Here is a 22166-nt window from a genome sequence, read left to right as displayed (position 1 = left end):
ACAAAGTAGCCTCACATATTATTTTTTCCGGATGCTACTCTGTCCCTCCGAACTGACCAAGCTGGGAGGAACGGCAGTCGATAGCAATTGGCTCAAAACTCAATTGTGATCTATTTTAAGACGGGTCAAAGACAGCAACGCCACAGGCACGAGCAGCCAAGCCAAAATTGAAGATTGGTTAGAATTATGGTCTGCAAACTGTCATCACACGATAGTCAATGCTCTGATGACCCATGAGAGTTGGCGGCAGTCATCATCGCAGAGCAGAGTCGGCAAAGAGTCAACACAGGATAGTCAGTAAGGCGTCAGCTCGGCGTTTGTCTGGCACAGAACTGGGCACGAAAACCAAAGGCGAGCGGAAGCACGTTAAATTGAATGCTGAGGCGATCTTCGAAGAAAAAACGAGAGAACAAAACAAAAGAGTACATTATTGGAGTTGTCGCATTATTACGGTATTTTACAAACGTTGAAAAGGCTTGCAGAGTCTTTCCGGTGTCTTGGGCGACTATTTGACTTCGTAGATTTCAGAAAACGTCGGAGAAACTTGAACCTATCTTAAGTTGAAGAATGAACTGAAAAATTACAGAATTGACAAGTATATCAGATTGCGACTAGCTTATCTATTGACGAAACGTGATATACGCTCGCATTTCTTACTATCTTTCGACGTAACGGTGTCTTCTTAAGTGATTAAACAACATTGTATTGTGCAAATACTTCAAATGTCAGGTTTGAAGGCATGTAGAGTATTTATTTAATACACATACGTATTTTCTATACTTCTTAGTCGTGTCATATTATCACAAGTATGCAGATATTTGAATAAAGCATTATTTAATCATTTTATTCTTTTGCACGATATCATTTCGTGTCTCCGAAGAATCTATTTTCAAACTGAATTACTTTTCGCTTGACCGTACTTTCTGTAATGAATGGTGACTTGAGTGAAAATCACTGACGAGTAGGGGATGGGGGAAAAACTTTCCTAACTTTCTAATCATCAAATGATTTTAGATCAATAAATTAATTATAATCTTATATATCTATTATCCCTTATATCAATTACATGTATATCAAACTAAGCAGAATCTTATTTAGACCTTCCAGATTCTTCAACAATGGCGTTGTGATAAATGTAGGTTGATTTCGTTGACGCGAATTTCCTGTTTTCCTACGCCAGTGACGCTTTCAAAATTGTCACGATCACCTGCTACTGCACTACTGCAAGGATACATCACTTATCAGCCTAATGAAGTATTTTTTACAAACATGCATACTGCAATGTGATTATTGTTCACACCATTTGAAGAGGTTCGTCTTTGGTGGGGGGCAAATATCATTGATCGCACAAACCAAAGCCCGCCCCCTACGAACAGCAATTTTTCCGAACAGACTTCACGTCAGTCACGCTTCCTCTACGGGTCTATGCATTAAATTTTGCCCGAAACCGAGTCGCTCCCGGGCGCCGGCGAGACGCTTTTAACTAGAAAACCCTTATCCACACTTATCTATTGGTGGATCGCAAGTGCCTGAAGATTGGCAAAAGATATTCCGATATATTTATTTTAAAATACGGTAAGCGTACCGAAGGTATGACGATAGTTCCCTCTGCAATTCGAAATACACGCAGCAGGAATGTATTATACACTCAAAACATTCATTCAATTGTAATACTTACGTAAGGCTACGGTCACAACCCCCAAAATCAGCCTGCTCGGCGACCGGTCGGCGAGTTTTTAGCCAAAACCGGTCGGACAACGACCGGTAACCGACCAGTGACCGACCAGGCGCCGCTGATTTTTAGGGCATCGGTCGGTCGCCGCTGAAGTTTTAACGCGGAGTTAAAATTTCAGCGGCGACCGACCAGTTTTCACTCGCTGCCCAAAATACGCTCGGTGTCCGAGCGGGAACCGCCCAGGCACTGACCTAATCGAGCGGTCGCTGCCGAGCGCTTTTAGGGAGCAAAGATTATAGAGACAAAAATGACAACAGCACAGAAGAAAACCAAGAGAATAGATCGAGCGGTCGCCGTCGAGCGATTTAGGGACTAAAAATGTTAAGATAAAAATGACAGAAGCACTGAAGGAAACCAGGGACTAGATGATGGGGGAGAGAAGCCAGGGCAATGTGGAAGAAGCAGGGGGGGGGGGGGTGAGGGATAGAAGCAAGGAAACCCCACCAACATCTCAGCATCTCAACATTGGCAACCAACATGAGGGACATGGAAGACAGGGATAACCACTTTGGACAAACGAGATGAAAGCTAAAAGTTGGTGTCGATATGTTGACGTAGTAAAACATGGTTTGGTTACCTTATCATTCATTAAAGGCCTATGGATTGAAGAAGAAATGCATCACAAGAGATGGGGAAAATTAGAATATGGAATTAAATAGGAATAGAAAAATATTGTAAAATATAGAACCAAACAGGATATTTTGGAAAATTCTAATCTATTCTAATCTTTGTTCCATCTTGGGTGTTCCTCCCTTTTGTTTATATCCTAATTTCTAGTTGTCTGTGGTATCACATAACTGAGGTTTGTTAGTTGATAATTCAACTCTTAGATCTTTTGCCTCGAGTTTTATCTTAATTGATTAATTAAAACATCACAAATCACATAGGTACATTAATAAACACAGGTAGCTCGTGAAAAATTTTCGTCAGAGACCGGCGGGCAACCGCCAGTACGCCTACGGGTCACTGGTAGATGACCTATCGATCACTCGTCGGTCGCTGAGCGATTTCGTAAAAATCGGCCGGTGGCCGTTGGGAGATCGTCCAGTTGCCGATGGGGCATCGCTCGGTGACTGCTCGGACTCTGCGCGTTGCAGATCCCCATATTTCGCCAAAATTTTACTGAAAATCGATCGGCGACCGACGGGAAATCGACAGGGCACTGCTCGGTCATCGCTAGGGTTTTACAGCCTGCTCAACATCTCCAAAAACTGCTGAGCGGTGCCAAAATTTCAGCAGCGACCGAGCAGGCTACAAATCGGTCGGTCGTCGCTCTGAGTTGTGACCGTAACCTTAACACACAATGTCATCCGGTCATGGAATTATAATGGCACATTACGAGGTAACTTTCTATAGGATTAAAATTGACTTTCTTCGCTTGTTTTCAGTTGTTGTCATGTGCTTTTTGTTCTCTATAGAAGTGAAATATATCTAATCAGCATATATATATATATATACTGTATATATGTATATATATATATATATATATATACTGTATATATATATATATATATATATATATATATATATAAGTATATATAAAGAAGATATATATATATGATGAAGAGTGTGACCTTGCCTTTCAGTATCTGAGAGCTATGCTCCGTTTTTAAGATCTTCAAGATCTAGGATTTATTATTATTTTTTACGGCGTTCTTTTTCTACTGATTCGTTTACTATATATATAAGTATATATACACACTCAGCAAAAAAGAAAGAAAGTAAACACTTTTTCAAGTTCATATTTCTTATAGAATTTTTGGCTAAATGTTAATGAATTATATACCATATGAAAGGTAATTCAATTGGCTATCATCTTGGTGAGTCAATAACAAGGGAAACTTTACGCATGAGTGAACACCTTTGTTTTCCTCTTCCAAGGCACAAAAGTTTAAATTGCAAAAAAGAACAGATTGTCATTCATTCGCAAATGCTCCTCCATGTAACAATAAGATCAAAACACAAATGTAACACAATAAAAAACATGAATTCAGTTGCAAAAATATACCTTTGATCTCTATAATATCTTTGAAGCCCAGAAAGATCAATAAAGGCTAAAAAGGATGGAGGAAAATGAAGAATTTTCTGTCAAATCCAAATTCAAATAAAATGAGAAGACCAATATTAACAAAAATGGTAGGATCTTTAATTGATTTCTCAAAACGGAAAATTGTAAATTACATTTGGTTCTTGAATCTGTCTCATGAATCCTTAAGTCATTAAATTGAATGAATGAAATCAAGATACTCTGCTCATTTAATAATCTTTATGCCCTTACTCCCTATGTCATTTGAAGTTTGAATTGACAAGAAAATTCTTATTTTCTCCTTTCAGTTTCCCCACTTTGATTTTGTTTGAGGTCATTAAGAGATAAAGAGAACGAAAACTTGTTTTTGCTATTTCATTCATGTCTCTCATTGTGTTAAACTGGTCTTTCGTTATCATAATTATCTTCAATGGCATTTGCAAAATGGCATTTGCAAATGACAATATGTCAATTTTTACTTTTGTGCCTTGAAGGACAAAAACAAATGTGTTCACTCATGCGTAAAGTTTCCCTTTATATTGACCTACTAGGTTGATATCCAATTAAATTACCTGTAATATGGTATATAATACATTGATTTTCATCAGAATCTTCTATGAATATTGTAAACTCGAAAAAGTGTTTACTTTCTTTTTTGCTGAGGGTATATATATATATACATTATACATATTGTACATATAATATATTATATATATATTTTATATATATATGATATATATATGTGTGTGTGAGAGAGAGAGAGAGATAGAGAGAGATGGAGAGAGAAAAATGAGAAGAACAGCTGCTCATTCTTGTTCGAATTAATTTCATTGTAAAAAAAGGAGCCTGATATCGAATGAAAGTCAAATAAAGCATATCTTTTATTTCAAAAAAGTGCTTTTACGTGTGTGTGAGAAGGGATTGATGATTTTGAATCTTGGAACCTATGATCACCTCTTCCAAGTTTCAGTTGGATGTTTGTGAGCCACTATGACGTTATAGGAAAAGTGACGGTGAGATATTTTCTGGAAAGAAATATATATATAAATATATATATATATATATATGTATATGTGTGTGTGTATATATATATGTATAACGAAGAATAAACCGATGATGCAATATTTCGCCAAAATATGGCGAAATATTGTATTTTTTGGCGAAATATTGCATTACCGGTTTATTCTTCGTTACATTGGAGCCAATACGTGAATTCGCAACATATATATATATATATATATATATATATATATATATGTATAATTAGAGAGAGAGAAAGAAAGAAACTTCTAAGCTACAAATTAGGTTTGCATTTCCACAGGAAACCCGATAATGATATTTGAATTGCTTTCCTCCAGAGCAAGAGCAGTATAGATGTACGCAAGTTGGCTAAATACATGAATACACGCGTATAAGATTGAAGTCATACGTCATACGTGTTCATGGCTACACAGATAAGCTGACGTATATACAATCTAAAACGTATCATTACCACGATCAACTGAATTATATTCAATAGCACGTCAATGGAAGAGTTGCTGTTGTTGTTGTTCTCTGTTTTTTGTTTTTGTTTTTACACGGCGCGAAATTGGACTGACAACCAAGGATTGCGCGACTAGGTAAGATTGATGTCAGAGTCCTTTCATTCAATTTACCTAAACAACACGGCAACACACACACACACACACACACACACACACACACACACACTCACACACACACGCACACACACACACACACAAGCGAACTAACAAATAAACATCAACATATGCCACACACATACAAATTAAAGGCAGCTTCCCTCTGAAGAAAAACCACATGACCAGCTCGGGTGAAGGTGCACAATCCTAATAAAAATAATTATAATTAAAAAAAAAAATCTTCAGTTTTGGTGCAAGAATAAAAGAGTAATAAGAATATCAACAATGATAACAATAATAATAAGAAGAATGAGTTAATATGATTATCTAAACAAGTGTGTAAGACGGAGCCACATGATAAACATATTCCTATCTGAATGAAACGTAAAATGAAACGTCATTATGATCACGTAGACTCCAATGAACAGAATAAATCAGGAAAGGTAAAGTTTAATCGATATCTTATTCAAGATAAGAATGTTCTCGAATTTTAAAGTTTCATGAAAATTTGTCCGTGAACTAGTGATTTCACATTTTGGGAATAAGATGAGGTAATGTAATGATTAAGTAACCCTGCCGGGCTCTTTTGACTGTTCTGTGGAGGGTTGAATCAACCCCTCCCCCCCCCCCCCCCCCGAGATCTCGGCAGTCGATCGCGCAATCGCCATGAAAATTGGCACATGCATTACCTGTGGCGTAGTCTACCAAACTATTAAAAAAGAAATGGAAATTTTCATTATGTTTTTTAATTATGCTAATATATGCATAAAATCATACATTTTGCTCTAACTCAGAAAATAAAGCTCGTAGAATCCTAATGTGTGGTGATAACAATCTTTGTAGCATTCCTAACTATAAACTTGAAAAAAAATCAGATATCAAAATTAAGTTCTTATGTATTGCATTTTTTAATGAATTTTTTATGTATTTCTTTGTTTTTCGACCTTTTGTTTTATCATTTCTTCGCAAAATTTACGACAGAAGCTATTTCTAGTATAATTATGCTAAATTTAATAATTTCAGCCAATGAACGTGAAAATGATCATATCTTTTTGAATAAGGTGAGCAAACTCCATTTGCATAGACTCTGTACACAAAATCACGTTTTTGAGCCATTTTTGGTCTGACAAGCATGTATAAAACGTCGTGCAGCGTCGTAGCGGTATGCCCGATTTTTGCTTAAATGGTGTCACAAGATGTGCGAGACTTGAAAGTTATACCCCCCCCCCCCCCCCTTCGGCCGTTTTAGGGTTAAAGATGATCTAATTGGCAAACTGAAATTGTGACGAATGTTACTGTGATAGTAACTAAAGACAAGTAAAACTTTGCAACTTCACAACCCCCCCCCCCCTTTTGTGTCAGTCTTTGTAAATTCTTAATAAAGTCGCTCCGAAAGTAAAATCTCCTTTAATTCAATTTCTTTTCTTTTAGACAGACAGTTTGTTTTGCAACATTTTTCTATCTTAGCAGTGGGTGCCGCAAGCATGTGTATCTGTGTGGGTGTGCACGTGTGTTTGTGTGTGACTTAGGTAACTCATTGATCTATATGTAGACATCCGCCCATTTTGAAGCCCTTTCCAAAGGCCTCCATTACTTTATTTCGGAGACACGTTATTCCGAAGGATCGTTAATCCGAAAATGATATAAGGTATGCTATTCCGAAATCTAATCGAATCCGAACATGAAAAAAGAAAAAAGAAAAAAGGAAAAGTTCGTTATTCCAACGGTTCGTCACAAAATTTCATTCGTTATCGGATTAATGAATCTTATTTCATTATAAAGAGTTATAATTGATGATATTGTTGATTTCTGAAATGGTAAGCCTATGGCAGCTTGTGTGGTAAGAAAATTTGTAATTGATTATTAAAAAAGATATTGTTAAAGTTAAGATATATAACATTTGGGTTAAAATGTATAACATTTAGGGTCGATATTTCGTTTAGGGTTGAATTACATATAGAGCTAAAATAGATTCAGAGTTGTTATTATACATTTAGGGTTATTTACACATGCACAAGTGTATTACTAATAGGATAATACCATGTAGTACTCTTGGAGTTGTCTTCAGTTAATGCATGTAGGTTTAAAATGTATTACATTCAGGGTTACTATACTTAGGGTTAATTCGATTATTACATTCAGGGTATTAATCCATAATATTTAGATTCGATATTACCTCAAAGGTTAAAATGCACGACATTTAGGCTTGTTATCACATTTAGCGCTTTTATAACATTTAGGGGTGATACATGGTCAAACACTATAAGGAGGGCCTACATTATAGTCATACATGCATATATATAACTGCCTACTGGACAATACTGATTATCATAATGCATCATTTTTTTCACATTCGATGCATTTCCATAGAAAAATGTGAAAAATAATATTGAAATCAACTGAAATCTAACCAATGCTATACACTCACTTGACAGGTCTGACAGCCACAAGATTCAACAATTTCTGCATAAGTTGTGAACATCGTTCTACAATCCTTATTCTGTTAAACGACAGCAGAATTTGACTCAGTTGTCACTTCCCACCGGAAATCATTGCGTAAATAAAGGCATAGATTGTCTCGGAATAGGGAATCGAACGGTAACGGCATATCATACTATTCCCAAATTAATCATACTGACATCGACAGAAGATGAAGGTAACGACAGAGTGCGCACTTGTGGAAAAGGTGACATCAGAGCTTGACTGAGCCATGGGAGTACAGTTGGGTCCTTATGACACATAAGCAGGTATTGACATTTACCCATCGGGCAACCATTATGATGTGTATTTCAATGGCAAAGGAAGCAAGTGACGAATCGTCCAAATCTGAGACATAAAATATTCTAGATTATGATGTAGCTTGATATACGCTTACTAGGATGTCACATGCAGAAAACTTTATCGTACTAATAGATATCCAAGTCAATACGTCATCCTTAGAATTACACTGATAGGAACCAACTAGTCGGCGTACTTACCAGAATTGTTTTAAGAAGGTTCCGTTATATTTCACACTCCTCTTTATGGATCCAAGCTTATATTCCGTCATGTTTCTACAAAAAAATAGAAGAAAGAAATAGCTTTTCGTTATCTAATTGGTCAAATATCATAGAGAATTTACTTTCTAGGTGATTTCTGTAGTTGTATATTTACTAAATTTTCATGATTTCGATATTACTTTGTCCAGTGATATGTGTTGCATTTAGCTGCTGTGATGAATTAAGAGAAATAAGTTTCAATTCAAAATTCATCTTTATGTTACCCTACCAATACGAAAGAGAACAAATTTTCTTTCATGTGATATACATTTCATTCAATTATATTGCAATCTTGTATAAAAATTATCAACTTGAAAAAGTGTTTTATTTTTGTGAGTCTATAGTATAGAGACAAAAGCTAACATTTTTCTCACTTCCCTCCTTCTGGCATATGGCTGAGAGTGCTATATACTGCCTATGCGTCATTAAACGAATGAAACGTTATCGAAAGGAATATCTAGCACTTCACAGTGCTGCCAAGATAGATACAATATTATATTCACAATACAATTCTGCCCCTCCTCCCCCTTGAGAAATTTTCCCAGTGTAAAACTGATAATTATCGATTCCACTCTAAAGTGATGTCCTCTCTTTGGCTGACACGACGATTCGGAGAAAAAAAAAATAATCCCACGGGCATTCTGGCAAATTCAAACGTTGTGAAAAAGAAAGTTACTCCTCTCTCCATTCAATTACCATGATTAAGTCAAAGAAAGTTACCTAGAAAATTTCATGCAAGTTCTTTATCTCTTTTTTTTGATGACAGTGATATCAAAACGGTCCGATTTGTGCGAACGCATAATATATTGTAAATGTTTCTTGTGACATATTGAACACTTAGATTTAACATCAGAGCTTCAATCTTCCATTTCAAGTGTTAAAACCCATTTATCTTTATGGTATGTCATTCATCGTCTTTGTTTTACTCGTGATTTTTTCTGCCATATTTGTCGATTCTGAGCGCATTCTGAGTGCCATAAATGACACGTGTACTCTAATTTCTGCTCGTGTTCTCATCACATTATTACTGTAATTATCATTTTATCACTATTAGTTACAGTATCTCTATGTAATTATGATCATGATTATTATCGTCAAATGTTTTACTCTAAACGTCATCTTCGATACCATCACAATTATTACAAGTTCCATCGTCATTATCATTACTACCGGTATAAAATTATTATTGCTGTCTGTCTGTCTGTCTGTCTCTGTTCTGTCTGCCTGGTTGTCTGCCCACGTGCGCTGAATTAATGGTTGATGTATGCAAGCATCTAAATTTCCCCGGCGGGTCATACTGCATCAGTTGGTATAATTGAATTGATATTTTTTTCCCATTCTTGGCTACATGTCCCTTCGTGATATACGATAGCTAGAGAATTTCTGCTCAAAGTTTATCTGCGAAGATCCCCCCCCCCCTCCTCTCTCTACCAGTCTTTCTGTTTGTCGTTTCATTTGTCTTTTTTTTTCTTTTCACAGACTGATATCCAAGAAAATAAGTAGGTTCCGTCATATTTCTTTAGCGTTATACATAGAACCAAACGTACGATGATTGACCACTATATGTTTTACATTCTTACATTAATTCACTGCACATCCAAGCCGTTTTTTTTTTCAGATTCGTTAAATGTACATCATTGTATGTATCCTCGTTTAATCTGCATGTTGAAAAGGAACTATTTATAGGCATACTTAGTAAAATAGAATTTAGATGTGCCGGTATAGTCTGCCTCGTAATAATTTCATTTTTGGATGATTCTTTTTTTTTTCTTTTTTTCTTTTTCAGATTCTTTAAATGTAAATCATTTTGGTAACCTTGTTTGATATGCATGCCGACTGTGAAGTAAATCATTTGAAAGAAAGAACCAGTAAACACTAGGGATGAACCGGCATACATTCTTGGGATGTGACACGTCTGGGTATACGGCAGCAGGTAAAGAAGCCATTACGACCTTTGCTGCTTCTTGTCTTACTTCATCCTATCAACTTTCCGAATCAAGTATTCTTATTTTTATTCTTTACAGAAACAAACAAATAAACAAAACTCAAACTAGCTAATGATAACATATTGCAAAATACACACTTGAAAGTTAAGTGAAATCGTTTCACGTTCAGTGTCTTTTTTGTTTTGTTTTTTGTTCTGTATTTGGAGGCGTCGTTTACTGGACTGGACACAAATAAGTCAAAGAAATATACACACATTATTATTATTCATAAAGAAAGACAGCAAGAGAGACAGAGAGAGAGGGGGGGCGAGAGTGACTTCAGTGCCCTGAAAAAAATCACGTGATTTACAGGAAACAGCCAGGCACACAATATTGTCTCGTGTTCAGGGCTCACCATGGACACTCTATAAAGCATCTTGCCACTGGAGTCGACGAAACACTCGGCGTCTACAGCTCTGTCGAGAGAACAATGCACTGATAACTGATGGCGTGCTGATGACCACCCACCACTAACGCTCAGCGGAGAAAACTCCCATTACCACCTTCTTCCGATAAGAAGGGCTGGATGCCCGCTAATGCTGCGGCGTTGTGCCAATTCCCTTGTTAATCATTATGCATATTTTCTCCGACATCTACAGCTGTGAGGCGCTCTCCGATTATTAAGCACGCCGTGGTTACCCTCGATTCATCTCTTGTCTGTGTTTCACGCCTGATCATGCCAAAGCAATGATTTGATGGTGTAACCATGGAAACCCGCTGGCTGCTTCCAACATCACACTGAAGGAGTATCTACTTTTTTGTTCTACGTGGCACTCTTCCGCAACTATGCGCGGAGCAAAGACTTCGGTAGAAGCGGTAAGATGTTCGACGGTGTGTGATATGATATCAACGTTAAAATATTGCACAGGGAAAAGCAAATGTCATGTCCTGTATATGGGAGTGCATGGTTCGGAAGGTAAGGAACAAGAGTGGTTATTGCATGTCACGATGTGTCACTTTGTCACCACTCCGCCATGATATGGACACAGTGCCTCAGGAGACAGCGTGCAGTGTTGTAAATTGGCTAGCGTGTGTTCTAGTAAACCTTATCGTAGCAGAATCTGGCTTAGAGTAACAAATATTTCACAGAACCTGGTATTCATATTTCAAATTGCGAAGGAACCAAATCCTACTTAATCTACACCTGGACCCACTTTGACTCAGCAACGATTTCCGCCAAAGTAAACGCATGGTTTCCTTTGACAAGACTCGTACTATGTAGAAGATTCAGAGCAGATGTGTTTCTTGGAGTTACACTGTTCGGCATATCTAAAGATATTTTTAATTTTTTCTTCCTTTTTTTTTGTCAGCCTAGTTATGTTTGACTCTTACAAACTTTCGCACACTCTGACTTCATAAACTTTATGGCCAAGTTTCCTGACCTAGAATGCGTATCATGACCGAGACGTGCTGACGTCAGCTTAATGTATCCAACAACACAAATCAAGTCGAAATCTTCATGAACATTGTTAAAGGTGCGTAGCTACCAAGCTAGAGGCCAGAACGACTTTATACAGGAGGAAGAGGTATTGCTTTAATATGCCTCAATAACCTAACAATGTTAGAAGATTTGAAATCCTTCAACTTTACGCGGTTGTCGTTTCCCGCGTTTTCTGCCTCACTTCGCGTCCAGTCAACGTCGACTCCGTCTAGGCGCTACGATTACGACCACAACGACGACGACATGATCTTCAAATCCATTCTGATCGCGGGCTTCTTGTGTATATTCATCATCGGAGTGTGCGCCAATGCCCTGGTTATTCTTCTAGCCTTGAAACCGACAAGCAGTGTGAATGTGAACACAATCAATACGTACATCGTCAACATGGCTGCCGCCGATTTGTTATACGTATTCGGCTGTTTGTTCTACACGTTGACGAACTACAACCAGGGCGGGTGGATGTTTGGTGACGTCGGTTGCCGGTTGATTTTGAGCATCGACATCATCACCATGCAAGCCAGTGTGTACATCCTTACCGTAATGAGCATCGAACGCTACGTCGCCGTCGTGCATCCCATGTTGTCTCTCAAGCACCGCAGCGTCGGATTCGCTCGCCGCGTGGTGGCCGTCATTTGGGTCTCCGCCATCGTGCTCGCCACGCCCATGATTGCCAGCATGTCACTGACTCGGATCCGTGACGCCCAAGGGGCGATCAAAAAGACGTGCACGTGGACTTTGAGTGGAGATAACTCCTTGCACAACTACATGATCTTCGTCTTTCTCATCACTTTCATGATCCCTTCGGTAATCATCGTCGCGGTCTACGTCCTTCTCATGCTGCACTTCTGCTGCACAGTCAGCCCGGATCGAAGCAGTAATCGACAGGTGCGGCAGTCGAAACGGCGTGTGGCCCAGATCGTGTTCCTAGTGGTCTTCGTCTTCTGGGTATGCTACACCCCATTTTGGGTGTACCAGCTGGCTGTGCTCCACGTCGACAGGTTCGATCCCAGCCAGATCATAGGCCTCGTAACGCTGGTCATATCCTACCTGAACTCCTGCGTGAATCCATTCCTCTACACCTTGTTACCAAAGCGGTACAACGTGTGGCAAAAGATGAGAAAACAGAGCTCATACACGGCTCCAAAATATCGCTTTACATGTCGCCCGGAAGTGTGTGATTCGATTTGAATGCTGCGTTTAAAGTACACTTTTTAAGAGAGTACTGTAACAATGACACCCTTTTGGTATTATGTGCGAAGAAAAAACAAACAAGTGAATGTGTGCAGGCACTAACTTAGCCGAGAGAGAAGAAAAGTGTTTGTACCGCGGTAATGCCGATCCGGACAACTCCACAAAGTAAACCTAAAATGCGTTTCAGGAGAAACAAGAAGTGACTTTTTCGATCTGTGAACATATTGATTTTACCAATACTTACTGATTTACGATGACCCTATCTATGTGTATAGGTGCGTTTTCTTTCTTTTTTTTAACGAAGAAAGAAGGTAAAGGGCCCATCCCCGAGAAAATGAGGTGTAGATACGTGAATTGCTTGAACAATATCAATTATCAAATCCTAATTTACCACAATCATGCATAGTATCCTGAAAGGTTCAGTTGATTGCTGTCAAAATGTCGCGAGTGTAATTTTGCTTCAAAGTGCACAGGAGACATTGATTTGTTAATTAGTTAATATTGGCAGTATGTTTTGTGTGTGTTTTTTAACGTCGTTTAAGCAGCACACTTACTTTCTCGACTTAAAGGTATTGTTTACCATTGGGAGCAGTGATTTAAAAAATGTTCAAGAGAAGAATTTTACAAAAAGGCCTAATAGGGAGATATCAACATTTTCCTCAATAAACCACAACTGTAGACGGTTTACTCGAAAAACAAATTTATCATAACTATTGCTCTCATTTTGTACATTTAACAACACTTAATATTGAATATACAATGTACTAATTAGATTTTTACATTGGTTGTTTCTATATCCCTAACTCACATCTTAGAACTATACTGTGTAGCACTAAAGCTGGGTTTTTGTTTCTGCAAATGGTAAATAATGCCTTTAATTCCTTGATCTTTATCACACCATTTTTCAATTCAATTCAATTCAAAGTTTGGATGATCACAAAAGGATTAGTGTGATTTAAGAAGAAATCGAGTCATGACTAGTACAAGAGGCTAAGTCTAAAGGAAAAGCTTATTCATTTATTATGTGCATGATATAACGCAAAAATGCAAAATGACTTTCTCTTTTTATTACATCTCCCAATCGGTAAAGGACCACGTCTGTAGTTTGTAGACTATCATTTTCAAGTGTCAGTTTTGTTTCTACACTTGCAGAAATGAAATCATTCGACAAATCAACGATGCAAATATTTATATCAAAATATTTATAAGAGTATACATGTACTTAAAAAGATTGTAGAGTATTGGTGGAGATGAGAATTGGGCTTTTAACTTTTTGTGAGATACTAAGAAACCACTTATGAAATACTACAGAGCATACCATTTCAAGAGGAATTCAAAGTTTATTTGATGAAAATCAGTTTTAGAGACATCCAAAAATAAAGTAAAACCAAGCGGTCCTGATAAAAGGTGGATCCCGCTTTTTATTAGGATGCTCTTTTTTTTTTATATCTCAGCCATTTTAAAACCGATTTTCATCAAATAAACGTTGAATCCTTCTTGGAACTATACATGCTCTTTCATATTTCATATGAGGTTTCTCATTATCTCACCAAAAATATTAGAAACCTCAACCAAAACTATACGCTCCCTTTAAAGAATCCCTCGTACAATATCAAGTGCGTACATGCTAATAAATTCTATCGAATTTTAACATACCGATGGAAGAGACGGTTATCAATAATTCATTTGTTGACTGGGATAACGAACTCTGGGTGGTATAATATCTTGTTAATCTCTTTTATAAAAACACAGAGCAACAAGGACACACACGAACAAATGAATAGTTTGAAAAGCGAGTGTTTTCAAATGGCCTGACATTTAGCTGAGGAGGACAACACAAAGGGAATATAACAAAGCAGAAAACGAATATCAGCGGACATAGAATGGGTTGTCAGAATAAGGAGAACATCAGAGAAGAGAGAGAGAGGGGGGGATACAGTGTTTTGTAGTTTTTAGTTTACAATCACAATTAAACAAAAAATCTTTACCTAAAGATCTATATTTTTAACTTCTAAAAGTAAAGGACTATACGTTAGGTAAATAGTTACAATTTGTGATGTGAGAGTAAATTTGTGAGCAAGATCGCTAATTCGAGTGATGCGTTGCGAGGAAATGTTTTTGAAGGATAATTTAAAATACTGATGAGAAGGAGTGCTTCTAAGATCAGCAGATAGTGAGTTCAGTTGGTAACCTACATCTCAGGTACATGTTGTGTTTGATTTTCTTGGCAAGTCTAGCATAAGTTCAACATTTTCTGATAATGATATAGTCCGTTGCGTGACGAATAATATGTGAATGGATACTAAAGTTTGAAATACTACAAGTAAATGTATCATTGAATATTATTTTCAAAAAAGCTGGTTACGAGTAATTTAATACAGGAATATCGCGGTTTGCCATGTGTACATATCAGTGATTCTGAAAATCTACAAGGATTCTAGCTATTGGTAGTTTCAGTCAGTCATTTTATAAGATGAGTTTTTTTGTCGATATACCCATACATATAGGCTTTGATATACTGAGAGTGAGCTGCATCTCTACTGACGTCCCGAATTTCAACCTGCGCATTATTTGCTTTATAAAATGGCTCTGTGAATAATGTTTTATTTACCTTTATGGGTAAACACTACATGTAGACCTTATACTTCAGAAAAATCCGGGGAAAAAAGTGATTCAGTAGGCGCTATAGTAATTGTTTATTGAGTAAGTGCGTTTTGCTAAGTTATCATGAAATTGTGGCGTAATTGAGCGTGAATTACGCGGCAAGCCACAGTTACGTGCGTGTGTCCGAGCCGTTGTTATACCAGTCAAAGGTAAAAACTTCTGCCCGCGGGGCATGTTAGACAAAATGAATGACTGGTCACGTGATTACTCTCAGCCAATCATTTGACTGTGATCCATACTATCATAAAAAAATAAAGTCGTCTTTGACAATTCACATTAATTTCATTAAAAGAACATGTAGAGTCTATCTCTAGTGCAGAAAGCTATCTCACCACTCTCAAACTCCTGGAGATACTAGGTGTTTCAAAAAACATTTCCCACTTTTGATCACAAATATTTCAAATACTGTTCATTCGATAAAACTGTCATTGATATGAGTAATAGCTGGATAGTGTACAATTTGGTTGGAGGCGATTTGCACGTGAAAGCATAAATCAGTTTCATTAAATCTAAGATTGATTTTGAAGTAAGGTTTCAGATTTTGGTCAAATTTTAACCCTCTGTACAAAAATTGAACTTGGCACAGGAACCAATGATGTGTATGTGAGTGTGTGCTGACAATGGCCCTGAACAATGGACATGCCTGAACCACCTGTGGCAGTCTGGCGCTCCCTGGCACATGAATGCTTAATCAATAATCCATGTGTATTGCCCTGGGCACTGCTAGTCTGAATTCATGCACGGTAAAGTGCTTGCAAACACCACATTTCATTCCAGCTGGCAATCATTTTCAAATTTTGCTTCACATATCACTAAATTTGGGATATAAATAAGCATAAATGATCTAAAGTTCCTCATTTTAATACAACTGTCTACTAATCAAATACTGTAAAACATGATATATTCGCGGCATGAAATTTTCGCGAATTGGAGCCGACAGCCTTTTTCATGGCATGAAATTTTCGCGAATTGCTACTGGCATTCAATGCATTTAGTGTAGACAAAAGCTTTCGCGTGCATTTTAAGTTTGCGAATTTTGGCGCTCGCGAAATTCGTGAAATCAAAATGCACGCGAAAATTTCTCGTTTTACAGTAGTCTTTTTCGAGAAAAAGAGATCATTTTTGGTAAAGAGTTCAGCAGCATTTATCATTGGGGCGATTTGTTTCAGAGTAGATTATTTAAGGCTCCATATACACAAGTGTATATATACTCTAATTGATTTTCTTTACTTCCTGTCACCACGTTTACGATAGAACAGAAGGTATTCATTGAAATTTTGTTTTTCAGAAGTAGGGAGAGCACTGACGCGACTCAACGACAGTATCGACAGGCGTGTGACTTTACACAGATACTGCCAGAGGCTGAATAAAAACTAGCTGTGATAGTGGAATTTCTCATGAATGAATAATGAAGCATTCAAACCCTGGCCATTGTTCAGGACCATTGTCAGGGTGTTAACCACACACTCCCGTACACACCCATTGCCCCCTGTGCAAAGTGAAATTTTGTACAGAGGGTTAAAAATAGAACAAAGTCTGGAACCTAACTGTGAAATTAATCATGGATTTCATGAAACTTATTCATGCTTTCATATTTAAACCACCTTCAACCAAATTGTACACTATTCAGCTATCACTCATATCAATGACAGTGTTATCTGATATATAGTTTTTGAATTATTAAGAATCAAAAGTGGGAAATGTTTTTTGAAACACCTAGTAGTACCAACCTCTTTCTGGTTTTTGTATTTTGAAATCAGTGAGGAGATTGCACACGTGCTCCAAATCTCTCGTGTATCGATCGATACTGACGAGACCGTCCTCATGCTTCACCCAGGCTACAATGACCGAATCATCTCGACAAACAGCTGGGAAGGGAAAGATACTATCCTTCATCACGTGATTCTCCTTCAATCCCTTATCATCAAGGCACTCGACAACATCTAGGTTATTCAGTATCAGTTTCCCCGTGGTGTGAAAAGAGAATAATTGGAAGGGTGTATCAGCAAGCATTATTTCCCTGACTGCCTCACCACCCTGTGGGGTAAATACCTGGATCTTCTTGGGATCTCTATAACTAGTGTAGATATTATCATCTCTATCCACAGTGAGACCATCAAACCCTCCTTCACAGACTGTCATTGTCTCGAATGTGAGGTCGAGTTTCTCCCACTGTGGAGTGTAGAGTGACATCCTGTCGTTTGTATCATAAATAACACTTCGACCATCAGACAGAAATCCAGTTTTACTGACGCTGACATCCTTCAGCTCCGTCTGCTGTAATCGTCCATCAGGAGAGTAGAAATAGACTCCGCCGAAACGGGATCCCACCGCCATCTTACCGCCTGGTGCACGAGTCATACAGGTCATACTATCTTTGCTAGAGAGCTCTAAGTCTGCTTTGACATCACACGTGTAACCTTTCAGCTCTCCAAGACGAAGTTCATTGACCTTCACGTGTTTAATGAATGAAATGTTCTGAACTTGTTCTGTCACACCTCTCGTCCAAGAAAGCTCTTTAAGTTCTCACACAGCGTGTTGTTTGCAAACAAGGCGTCTTTCTCTAGTGGTACCTTCACACCGGTACTTACCAGCTCTTCCATAGCGTTCATGTTACGAACTGTTTGGCGACTCTCTTCCTCCATGACTTGTAATTTCTTCTCGAACTTTTCAGACCAACGTTGCACTTGGCATTCCAGCGCTTCTCTACTGGCTGACAAAAGCTGCATGTATTCGTCGTACGTCTTGCCGATGTCATCAATGAGCTTACTCAGCATGTTTGTTATTTCTTTCCGCTGTGTCTCTATGAAATCGATATAATTTTCAAGGGTTGTTTTCTTTGATTTTACGCTTTCTTGTAGCTCCTTGATGTTTTTCATCAATTTCTCCTCATGGATAGCTGCCTCTTCGATCTGATGCCCTGCTTGTAAGTGCCCTAACATCCCGCATCTCAAGCAGACGTACTCTCGACATCCGGTACAGAAACACTCCTCGTCATCGTTAGGATGTTTCTTACATTTACATCTCCTCTTAAGTGAAACTTTTCCCGAGAGCACCTCGGTCATGTCCACCTTTTCGTGGTTGGAGAACGGTTTCCAAGTAGAGTGGCTTGTCTCACATAATTTGCACAAATATTTCCCACAGTCCTGACAGTAGGACACGGCTGGCGACTTTTCGTTCATCTCACAAACTGTGCATGTTGGACTCCTGGTTTTCACTTCGTCCACCATCGAACTGAGGGGTACGTTTGTTTGTAACTTACTCACATCTCCACCGGGTAATGGCGTTTCTTTCCTGCATATAGGGCATTTTATAGCTTGTTCGACTGGCTGAGCTTGAAATATACGTTGCAGACAGTTTGTGCAGAAGATGTGAGAACATGTCAGTGATCTAGGATGGTTAAAAAGTGTCAGACAGATAGGACACTCCAAATTCTGGCGGCTGATTTGATGAAACGTTGTCATGGTGACTGTAAGTCTAGAAGCAAAAGAAACACAAAGCGGTAAACACATCGATAAGTACTCAGCATCAATATGAAATTAGCATATACCAAGTAAAAAACAGAAGGAAAGTTGATACCAAGTATGAAAATTTATGCATTCTTAAAATCGAACAATGTAATGAGCCACAATTTAGAAGACGTGTGAATTTATAGTTTCCATGTTTACTAAGTGTGCTTTATATTAGGGCTCAATAAAGTTGATTCATTGTGATTGATTTGACTGGAGGAGTTGTGTGGTGAGCCTGTTATGGGATTGTGCAACTTAGAATAAAATCATAAGGAATATTAGTGAAACAAGAAAGAGCCTAATTACAATGCACTTACAAAAATATGATGGGATGACTTGAGCAGGTAATGGTGATATGATTCTTCTAATCGTGATCCTGTACAGTTTTAGTTGCGAGAATATCTACCATCCAGCAGAGACATTGTATATGTAATTATATACAAAAGTTAAAATACCTTGTAAAAAGATAATGAAAATTTGAGAGAAATGGGAGAAATCATTAGTAAACATGTGTCCCTTTGGCTATTCGTAGGCCTAAATATGCCATGTAATAAGTTGCCCTTCAACCTTTACAAAGTATTTGCTTTCTGAGGGATAGTTTCAAGACTTTTTAAAATTATTCATTTGCATTCAAAATCAATTCAATTCAAATTGCATTTCATTTTACGAAGATACATGAAGATACTTTCTTCCTTTGTTTTGGGAGACAAATAAGAAATTCATCTATTTACCTTTAAAGCAGAATTTAACACAATGATTTTATTTTTCGTAGATCACTTCTTCTTACCCACCTTTCATAGACAAACAAAACCGGTAGCATAATTTTTACGAAACTTTGGTATAGCCTCCAATGATAAAGAATTTATATCGAAATGGTGCAAGAAAGTAATGAATTAAAGTAAATGAGTAAATAAAGAAGGATCCATCAGACCTTTCAGAGTCACTGTGGAATCGATGTTCTTTCAGGGTTTATGGACACATAAAATGAACAGAATCGTCCAGGGAAATGCTATTGCAGACTATTGGAAAGATTTGACTGCGACAATTGGCTTCCTTTATCGCTTTCCAGTCATATTCTGCTTATCACCCCATCTTTGTGTGAACCTTCAGTGCCATCTTGTGAGAACTGTTTTGATTGGATGCTTTCATTATTAGATACGTTCATGATAGCACCTTTTCATTGCTGATTAATGTACTTTAATCTCACTCTTCTCAATTTTGGATGACACTTTCCATTCCCAAAACAAACAAACAAACAAACAAACAAACGAACAAAGGACAAAAAAGGGAGAAACAATAATTATGACAGAACATCAAGCGGTCCGGCGCTTTCTTCCAACATCCCTCCTTACTTATCTTTCTGAAGCGAATGCTAAATTATCGTGTTTAAGTCATAAAATCTCCACAATTTGATTCTTCGGGGAGTTTACAGCCTTGGTACCACAGGGAAGTAAGAGAAGTAAGTATTTACCAGGAAAAGTAAGTATTTAGTGATTTACATCCTTGATACCACGGGGAACTAAGAGAAGTAAATAAAGAGAACAAGGAAGAGGAGATGGACAACGTCATAACGTTGTAGAAATGGAAACATTCTGAGGTGTTGTAAGTCGAGCAACACCCGATACAAGTATTATATAGGTTTTCCCGGCCAATTTCGCACTTTTGTCAGTCCATTTGATAGAAGGTTCATTCAATTTAGCGAAAATCCTCGTCACTGCACATTCTGTCATTTAAAACTGCAAGTTATTCGTTCAATTTAGCATTTCTATCAATGAAATTTGCACATGTGCCTTTCGAATTCGTAAAACGGGCATTCAAATTGGCACGTGCTCTTCAGTCATTCATATTCACCAGCACTGGCCGAAAAGGGTATTTCAGTCATTCAATTTCGCGTATGGGCAGTCCAATTCCAAACATGTTCATTCAAATTAACGTCATGTTATTTCTTTTTTGAAAAGGTGAGAACATTTAAACGCGTATTTCTATGTGACTTTTTGTTTCATCCACGCACTGTTAAGCAGTAAAAGTATCATATTTTGACCCTATATAACTAGAGTTTGTTGTTCTGTAACGTCCCTTTTCTTTCATACATGTCATTTTAGGCCTACATGTACCAATACTACAGATTAACTTCATCTTCTTGATAGCCATGACAGCACAAGTTAGATACAGACGTATTTCTCAAGAAGACAGAAAAAGAATTATAGGAACATTATTTTGATGATCATAACCTTGACTTCCTAGAACTGGCCGACACACTCGGAATAAAGCGCTCAACGGCCAGATAGGTTGTGGCCACATGCACTATCTTCGGACTGGAAGACTCAATAAGCACATTGAAGAGAGAAAAGAAACTGTTGCCAAAATCTCTAACATGAATACGAAAATATGAAATGTAATGACGCTTGCAAAACAATAACTATGTTGTTAAAAAAAAGGAAGAAAGAACCAAAGCATAAAGATGCGTGCTAAATTGACTGCAAAAGATGTTAAATTGGATGCCCAAGAATGAATTTGAATGAACGAGTGCAGCATGTCCGTGATCACGTGACTATATCATTCTAAACTGAATGAACGAATAACGAAATGGTGCTTTTTTTACGAATTTCAATTGAAAAAGTGCTGATTAGAATGAGCCTCATAACATGCGTGTGTGTATATACGCTTACCAGGTTAGTATGCCGTACTTCCGGGTTCAATATTGCTGATTTCTGTCTGGCTCCGATCAAAGTACATATATAGGGATTGCATCACAATCTGTTGTCTGTTCAACCTATAGGAAGGTGCGAATACGTATCAGATGGAATGTGGTCAAACTTTTAAGACCCTAAAAAACTATCAAAAGTTCGTTACGCACAGAGAGATGCACTACGCATATGTAGTACTCACAAAATGGCCGGCCGATCCAAGAAGGTACACACGAATGTTCGTATTCTT

The 22166-nt window shown here is 37.7% G+C and overlaps 1 protein-coding gene across 1 annotated transcript; it reads left to right on the top strand.

Annotated features, from left to right (window-relative positions):
* Positions 1-12108: 12108 nt before the first annotated feature.
* Positions 12109-13053, top strand: LOC139718832 (urotensin-2 receptor-like). Its single transcript, XM_071630296.1, has one exon. The coding sequence runs from the start codon at positions 12109-12111 to the stop codon at positions 13051-13053; it is 945 nt and encodes a 314-aa protein (XP_071486397.1).
* The last annotated feature ends 9113 nt before the right edge of the window (positions 13054-22166 follow it).

The sequence above is a fragment of the Diadema antillarum genome, unplaced genomic scaffold, assembly GCF_040938485.1.
Source record: "Diadema antillarum isolate AM-2024a unplaced genomic scaffold, OU_Dant_1.0 scf00000100, whole genome shotgun sequence".
Classification (NCBI taxonomy): domain Eukaryota; kingdom Metazoa; phylum Echinodermata; class Echinoidea; order Diadematoida; family Diadematidae; genus Diadema; species Diadema antillarum.
This window is presented reverse-complemented; position numbering and strand designations above follow the sequence as displayed.